This window comes from Pseudoliparis swirei, chromosome 6 (genome assembly GCF_029220125.1).
Source record: "Pseudoliparis swirei isolate HS2019 ecotype Mariana Trench chromosome 6, NWPU_hadal_v1, whole genome shotgun sequence".
NCBI classification, from domain to species: Eukaryota; Metazoa; Chordata; class Actinopteri; order Perciformes; family Liparidae; genus Pseudoliparis; species Pseudoliparis swirei.
This window is the reverse complement of record NC_079393.1, coordinates 25,547,819-25,556,493: the sequence shown is the minus strand read 5'-3', so window position 1 is coordinate 25,556,493 and position 8,675 is coordinate 25,547,819. Positions and strand designations below refer to the sequence as shown.

The window sequence follows — 8,675 nt, the reverse complement described above, 5'->3', positions numbered from 1 at the left end:
ATTAAAACAACAGAAATATTGTCAACTAAATAAAACAAATGCAGCAACAAAACACAACCACGTTATTGGCATTAGGAAGCACAACAGCTCAACAATAAAGTGTCAAAGGTTAGGTGGCTCAGTGGTAGAGCGGGTCGTCCTTCAATCAGAGGATCGGCGGTTCAGCATATAAATTGTGGCGACTGTGGGTCAGCGGTTAGCAGGTTCCTCTTTCAATCAGGAGGTTAACGGTTCAATCCCTGCTCTAGTCAATGTGTCCTTTAGAAAGTCACCTGACCCTCTAGCTGTGTCTACAGTGTATGAATGTAGTTTCAAGTTTCAAGTTTTTATTGTCACATCCCCTTTTATACAAGTATAATCGGTTCGTGAAATTCTTATGTGCAAAACACCCGACAGCAGTAGCAGACTAAAAAAAGAATAAGAATGAGAATAAACTATACAATATCCACACACAAAAAAGAAGAAAGTATTAACAATATATATATAAAACAGTGTAATAGAATATACATCATGACAATATATATATATAAAACAATGTAATAAAATATACACTTTTTGAGACTATATATATATATATGTATATACATACAATATATATATACAATATATATATATATAAACAATGTAATAAAATATACACCATGGCCATAGATATTCACAGAATATGTTCTGGTGTGTAGTGTTAATGAGGGTCTCAGTCCTTGTTCAGCAGCCTGATGGCCTGACTGAAGAAGCTGTCCCTCAGTCTGTTTGTGCGGCACTTGATACTGCGGTATCGCCTGCCTGACGGTAGAAGGGTGAACAGTTTGTGGCCCGGGTGGTTATTGTCTTTCAGCATCCGTTTGGCCCTGGCCACGCACCGCTTGGTGTATATGTCCAGGATGGAGGGAAGCTCACCTCCAACGATGTACTGTGCCGACCGCACCACCCTCTGTAGTGCCCTACGCTCCAGGGCGGTGCAGTTCCCGTACCAGACGGTGATGCAACCTGTCAGAACACTCTCGATGGTACTGGTGTAGAATGTTCTGAGGATGCGGGGGGCCATGTTGAATTTCCTCAGTCGCCTAAGGAAATACAGGCGTTGTTGGGCCCTTTTCACCACGTGAGTGGTGTGCGTGGACCATGTATCATTCATGATTGTAAGTAGCTTTGGATAAAAGCGTCACTTAAATACCTTGTAGGGTAAAAGACAGACTGCCTCCTCCTCTCTGGCATCGTGTGTCCCAGTGTTCCCACTGCTGCACAATTGGGCTACTTTTGATGAAGTTTGGTTTTGTGTATTTCTGTCTGGAAAGAGATTTATTTTTCAGTATGGATGGGATTTCTTTTAGGGAAAAATCCTATTTACAAAAGTACTGTTGACCGGGCCCAAGTCCAGTTGACAGCCTGCTATCAATACAGAGTGTATGTGTATGAATTTATTAAAATATCACCGGCTTTCATTATTATCCCACATTGTATTTAACAGGGCTGCTGCTCAACTGGGAGCTGCTCTTTGACACGACAAACCACACCAGTAGAGCTTTACTGATCCCAGTAGGGCCACAAGAGAAATGGAGCACAGCTAAGAATAAATCAATGTGAGACCACCACTTCTAATGTGGATGTAGAGCTACTTTGTAGCCATGTTTTGTTACCTAACTTTTGGGAAAAGTTAAGTAAACAAAAATAGTAAAGACAAATTCAAGCACTGGGGATGACTGACTCACAACTAATAACTATAATGCACATTGCAACATATATATGTATATACACTTTCCCTAAACATTACAAGGATGTATCAATGTAATGAAGGCACAGATCAAAGGCTATAAGTAGACTTAAGACTTTCCTCTTTAATAGGGCTGAACCAGGTTCACCAGGTTCACCTGGTCCAGCCCCTAGAGATGCTGCTATAGGCTGATAGGCTGCTGGGGGATGCTTAGGATACACTGAGCACCTCTCTCCTCTCCTCTCTCCTTATGGACGTTTAGGATACACTGAGCACCTCTCCTCTCTCCTTATGGACGCTTAGGATACACTGAGCACCTCTCCTCTCCTCTCTCCTTATGGACGTTTAGGATACACTGAGCACCTCTCTCCTCTCCTCTCTCCTTATGGACGTTTAGGATACACTGAGCACCTCTCCTCTCCTCTCTCCTTATGGACGTTTAGGATACACTGAGCACCTCTCTCCTCTCCTCTCTCCTTATGGACGTTTAGGATACACTGAGCACCTCTCCTATCCTCTCTCCTTATGGATGTTTTAGGATACACTGAGCACCTCTCTCCTCTTCTCTCTCTCCTGATGGATGTTTTAGGATACACTGAGCACCTCTCTCCTCTTCTCTCTCTCCTTATGGATGTTTTAGGATACACTGAGCCCCTATCTCCTCTTAGAAACTGAATAGAATTGAATATTGTAACTGAATATTGTTCGTCGTCTGGCCCCAGTGAGTGTGACAGGTTGTGACAGACGGAAGCCCACCATGCCAATAAATGGGTGATCAATAAATATGTTGCTTGCAACAGAACACAGTAAAACAACTTCCAGTGAAAGCAGCACTGAGCATCGATATATCTATATTTTAATTGGAATATATAATAATGTCACATGGTCCAATAAAATGTCAGGCCAGAAATGTTGTGTACATCTGTTCCGTAATATAAGAAAAGGGTCAAAACGACAAGTGACATTCTGATTTTTAGTCTCATAGGTCGAGATACAAAAACACGGAAAACAATGTTATACAATGTTCCAGTTCATTAATGCAGGCTCTTTGTTCTTAGAAACAGAAGACAGAAAGAAAAACAAGAGACACGAGAATGACAACTCATCATTTTAATAATTATTAACAAGTATAGGTATGGATTCAAACTCTGTTCATAACTTTGTTTTTGTTTCCTTTATGTGGTTTTGTACATATTGTGTGCGTGCAAGGCAAAAAATAAACACAAGGGTAGAAAATAAACTCTTCCCCAGGGTGAGACGGAGGCTCATGTGGCTGACCTGAGGTCTGCTCTCTCCAGACACACTGACACCATCTCACATAATATCTGCTCGGACTGGGCTTCTATATTTAAATCCTGGTGGTGATGACGTGTGTGTGGTTGTGTATCGGAATGATTGAACCTGAATTGATTTGAATGTCACACACAGCAGAAACATGCAGAGCGTTAGTGTCCCAGTGAGGTTCTAAGATGGCATGATGGGACTGGACACTGTGAAAAGGAAATGGATTTGACATCAATTTCAATGCATACAATTTGTGAGAAAATAATATATTTCTTTAATTTTCTATATTAATTCATCAAGATGTTGGGTGCCACCGGATAGCAAGAGCAGAATTTGAAAGAAAAACTCTCAGACATTGTTATAAAATCCTATGAAAACCATCAGCTCGATGTAGCTTAGCATTTGCCTGGTTCCAAACCCCCTAGGCTCCGCCTACATTTGTCATTTTAATTCGAAGGTCTGCTGCTCTGCTGACTGGATGTACAAAATAATCTCACTGCACCTCATATGGTGAGGATGTTAAGGACTGAACATGCTGTTCTACCTTTTGGTCTCGAGAGACCTTGAGTTTAGGAAATGCTATTCCAAGTGTACAGATGTTTCCTTCCTCGCCTTTCTTCTTAGCGGAGGGTGAAGAAGGACCTCGAACAACGACAAGGACAGTGACCGACCGAGGTCCTGCAGCGACGTAACATCTGAATGGCTGATTCATTCTGCCCGTCTCGCCTCCCGATCCACAGAACTGCAGCGATGGAGGACTGATGCTGCGTTCACACCAAAAGCCTTGAGAATTTTTGTACAGACGAGAATGGTTGCGAATGAAGCGAATTGCGCTGCAATTTGCCTCATTCGCGAGATGTCATGTATAAATATATGTATATATATATATATATGATATTAATGTTATGAACCCAAACACGAGGGGGTTGGATGTTCAGACGTTTGTGGGATATCCTCAACAAGTATAAAGCAGAACTAGTGGTTAGTTCTGTCGTGGATGGAGGAAATGATAACCGTTTCCACGGAGATAAGCCCCTAGATAAGGTGCGATTGACGCACAAAGCCACAAATAGTCAAGCGAGTAAACTCACACGAGTAAAGCATTGCGAATATTTGCAACGCTTTTTTTGTTTTTTGTGTGAACGCAGCATAACAGACTCATTCTAACATACTCATATTGTTATTTATCATACGTTTTTTATTTTAAAATCATGATGTATACTATTGCACTGTTTTCACGCACCAATCACCGAGCCAGAGTCCTCGTTTGCAATGAACTGTCTGTTCCTGTGTGCGCTACGGCCTCTTCCTGATAGATTAGCTTCATTTCAAACTATTGTACATGTATATGGATCAAGTACTATGTATGAGCACAACAAACCAACTCTTTCTCATGACCCTTTACATGATCTCTCTGAGCAAGGCGCCTCTATTTCCAGCTCACTCTCTCACTTTGTTGACAGGACATGAGTAAACTGAACGATGGGATGTGGAGTTGTACTTCTTCTACTCATGCGGTTTACACAATGGACAGAAAGCGTTATTAAACTGCTGCAGGACCTCAGTAGTAACAGTGATGACTTTGATTGACAGAATACAAACTAACGCTAACACGCGGCCAATGGGAAAGAAAAAAAGGTGTTGTTTAAAACATCATGCAAATGTCAAAAGATAATAGTAAATCACCCTCAAACTAAGTCACAATGAAATATGTCGATGTCTTTCTCCTGGAACTTGCTCATGTTCTGGGGGAAAAAATAATTCAAGTGAGAAGTTAGAACCACAGAAGGCCGACCCCCCACCCCCCCACCTCCACCATGACAACAAGGTGATATAAAATCCCTTCAGTGGAGAGCGTCAGCAAAGAATTCCCGGCCTGCCAGCCGATGCTCATCGAGCTGTAGCTAGCTGTGTCCCGTTTCAGACGGAAAGGTGTTTCCACTGAATGCAAAGTGGATTCTAATTAATGCGAGGATGCAGATTAGCTCTGGGTGGTGCAGAGTTAAAGCAGTGAAACATGTTTAAACTTGAGCAAAAACAATGACTGCTTGTCTTGCAGACTTAAGGGAGAGTAAAGCTCCAGGTAGTTATGGACTAAAATGCACAGACGTGTGCACAACAAGTGGACGTGGTCATTGTGACATCACCCGCTGGTTTGCGGACTGTACCGTTTTGAAGGTTTGAGTCTGATTTAGTTGTCGGCCATCTTGGATTACGGCCGTCACCATGATTTTTGTTGTTGCAACCAAAGAACGGGAGTCATCATACTTGGAATACAGAGGAGTGACGTAGAGACACCGTATGCGGTAGCGGCAGAATTGTGTCTATCACAGTAAGCCCAGCCCTCAAGCATATTCTGCTTTATGGTCTGTTTGACTCTAAATTACCATAATGTACTAAATGATGACATCATGCTGTATTGAAGAAGACTTGAAACTATGCAGCTTTAACACATGAAGCATAGACTTCTATATAACCAGAGGACTCGCCCCCTGGTGGTCAGGAGAGAGAATGCAGCTTTAACACATGAAGCATAGACTTCTATATAACCAGAGGACTCGCCCCCTGGTGGTCAGGAGAGAGAATGCAGCTTTAACACATGCAGCATAGACTTCTATACAACCAGAGGAGTCGCCCCCTGGTGGTCAGGAGAGAGAATGCAGCTTTAACACATGCAGCATAGACTTCTATACAACCAGAGGAGTCGCCCCCTGGTGGTCAGGAGAGAGAATGCAGCTTTAACACATGCAGCATAGACTTCTATACAACCAGAGGAGTCGCCCCCTGGTGGTCAGGAGAGAGAATCCATTTCACATTGGCTTCACTCTGCAGAACCGGAGCTTGGCGCCTGCTAAAGATGATTCATTTATCATGTATTAATTTACCGTAGACTGTTATTTACGGCAGAAAGAGCAGATATCAACCAGCTCTGATTGGCCGTGCCTTGAAAAACAGGTGCAGCATTGCTCTTGTAATTAATTAACAATGAATTCGTTTTTAAAAAACGCGACGTGAATGCTCACTTACGGCAGCAGTTCATCAACGCGACGAGACGACAACATCTTTGTGACAGAGTTCCTGTTTGTTTGTTGACTTCAGTCAGAAGACACACGGTGTGTTGTTAGCCCTGCAGCTAACATCTGTTAGCTTTGTTTGGGGGTAAAGAAGCACAGACTGCAATAACAAGCCAGTGGTCAGATCTGTACCAATAATATATAACTCATTCAAACAGATGCTGCGATTGGGCAATTCTAATCAATAAAAAAAACGGGTTTATTCATCCAGTCGAGCAAATGTTAGCTATAAGCTAGCAACAACGAGACGCACTAACCGCTTGCTCTCCATCCCATTTAGCTTTCAACGGGAACACCTCTGGGACACAGCAGCCGACTTCTACTGGAGGACCTCGTGGACACCCTCCCACTTCCGGATCTCAGTGTGTGTGTGTGTTATTCAGACAGAGGGGGCTCAGTCCTTTGGTCTGCTGGCTCTGCCTTCATTGTGTGCTGTTTAGAGAGCGCCTCTCCTCCTTTCTGTGTGCTGGTTCTCACATCCGGTGCCGTGCCCGGTGCCGTGCCGGGGCTCTGACTCTTGTGGGTCAGAGGGCTCACTCTGGGTTTTTCCGGCGATCCGGATAGGATTGTGCTCGGGCTCTTTTCTCGGGGTGATGGGGACACCGGCAGTTTTTCTAGAGTTTGGGGGCTCTTTTTCTCCCACGTGGGTGGACCAGGAGGCTTCTTCTCCAGGCCGTGGGTCAGGGTCGGACTGAAGAGTCGGGGCGCTGACGCTTCATGTAGAGCCTGAGCTGCAGAGGAGGGACGACCAGAGCCTGGGGTCTCCTCTTCTCCCGGAGGAGGGTGCTTGGTACCGGCTGCCGTCCTTCCTCGCTGAGCCTTCAGCTTCTCCTTCTGGGCAGCGGTGTCACCGGCTGGATGGATGGAGAGCAAAAGACAGGGTTCATACGTATGTTGACCAATGGATTTCCATGACCTTTCCATGACTTTAAACTAAATTTCCATGACCAAACATTTTGTGAAATCTCGGTGTATACACGAGTATATACCTTAATGACACAAATGAATGAGAGACAATAGTTTCATTAAAAAGAATAAATATTTATATATTTATATAATTTATATATAATATTTATACAAATTTCCATGACTTTTCAAAAACTTTTTTTTCAAGGACTTTTCTAGGCCTGGAAATAACCATTTAAAAATTCCCGGACTTTTCCAGGTTTTACATTAGCCAACGAATCCTGAACTGAAAAAGAATGAATAACAGAATCAGAAAGATTCTGAGCATTATAAAACGCCTCTCTCACCCTCCTGAGCTCGTTGTGCTTTCCCCCGACCGGCTGGATCTTCAGCGCAGGTGGGCAGGTCTCCTCTGTTGCCACGGAAACGGATGGGGGATCTCTGCAACACTGCCTTCAGCTCTGAGAGAGATGGAGACAAATAGAGGAGCTTGAGAGTTACAGCCACAAACAGGGTGAAACAGAGAAGAAGAAAAAGAAGAAGAGGGAGAAGAAGAAGAAGAAGAAGAAGAACTTTAGCAGCAGAGAAATGTACGTTAAATAAAGTCCACATTGGATTTCAGATGGCAGTACATGGTGTTACTGTAGAATTGGGATCAATGGTCCATTAGTATTTGTTTGATGATCCAACCATTATCTAAAATAAATAATATGATATTCATGTCGTGTTAATTTAAATGTTTTTTTGGGTCCGAACTAAATAAGAACAAATCTGTTGTTACATCACTTCCTGCATGAAGCCGACTGCCATGTTGTAATTCAGGATGACAGAGATCTGGCCTTGTCCGGTTAGCTTACCATCTGTAAATCTCTAGATAAAACTTTCACAGACCTGTGGTTTGATGTAACATTGTTTTTATTTTACCATTTGTTATGTCTTTAATAAATAACAAGTCAACGCCTCACCTTGTGTCATGGCCATAGTGTCCTCATGGACAGACACGGCTCTGCGTTGTGGGAGGGGCTTCAAGTGTGGGCGTGGCTTAGGAAGACTCTCTGGAGGCGCACAAACACACACACACTAAAGGTGTTAAATCAACTTTTGAACTCATCAACTTTAAATAACAAAGATCATAAAGGTGATAAAGAGGCGACTCAGTGGTTAGCAGGTCCGTCTGTCAATCAGGGGGTTGGTGGTTAAATCTCTGCCCTAGTCGGTGTCCTTGAGCAAGACTCTGAATTGCTCCCTGTAGCTGTGTGTGTATGTGACGTGAAAGTCACTTTGGATGAAAGCGTCAGCAAAATGAAATATAATGATGAAGGTGAGAAAGATGAAAAGACCCTGAGATGTTAATATTTGGGGCTGTTATCATACGAAGGACCCAGACAGCTACGAGCCTCCTCTCAATCACACCTGATTTCCTTCTTAATGGTTTTATCGAGACGTACCGTCGGTCACCGATTGTGCTTTCTCGGAGCGATCCTGTGAGCCGGGACATCTCCATGTTGACGGGGCTGGAGGAAGCAGCTCTGCCCTGGAGGTGCCCTGGGGACACTCCTGGCTCCCATTCTGGTGATGAAGATCAGAGGGAGCTCCGTGATCAGGACTCATGGGACAACTGTCCACAACGCGTCTAATCCAACAATCCGGCAACCAAAAGAGTAATCCTTCCTCCATAAGAGAATCAACTTATGGTCCTT

At 43.5% G+C, this 8,675-nt stretch overlaps 1 protein-coding gene across 1 annotated transcript; it reads right to left on the bottom strand.

Moving 5' to 3' along the window:
* Window positions 1–5,668: 5,668 nt before the first annotated feature.
* Window positions 5,669–8,443, bottom strand: LOC130195229 (proteoglycan 4-like). Its single transcript, XM_056416646.1, has 4 exons — window positions 8,424–8,443; window positions 7,941–8,030; window positions 7,323–7,436; window positions 5,669–6,923 (listed from the first exon to the last, which is right to left on the bottom strand). Exons 2-4 carry the CDS (start codon window positions 7,954–7,956, stop codon window positions 6,445–6,447), a joined length of 609 nt encoding a protein of 202 aa, XP_056272621.1. The 5' UTR covers window positions 7,957–8,030; window positions 8,424–8,443; the 3' UTR covers window positions 5,669–6,444.
* Window positions 8,444–8,675: the final 232 nt, after the last annotated feature.

Bases quoted from the DNA above. Each gene is read 5' to 3' on its own strand.
- LOC130195229 (XM_056416646.1), bottom strand. The intron at 6,924-7,322 runs GTGAGAGAGGCG...CCATCCATCCAG, and splicing joins AGCACAACGAGCTCAGGAGG to CCGGTGACACCGCTGCCCAG.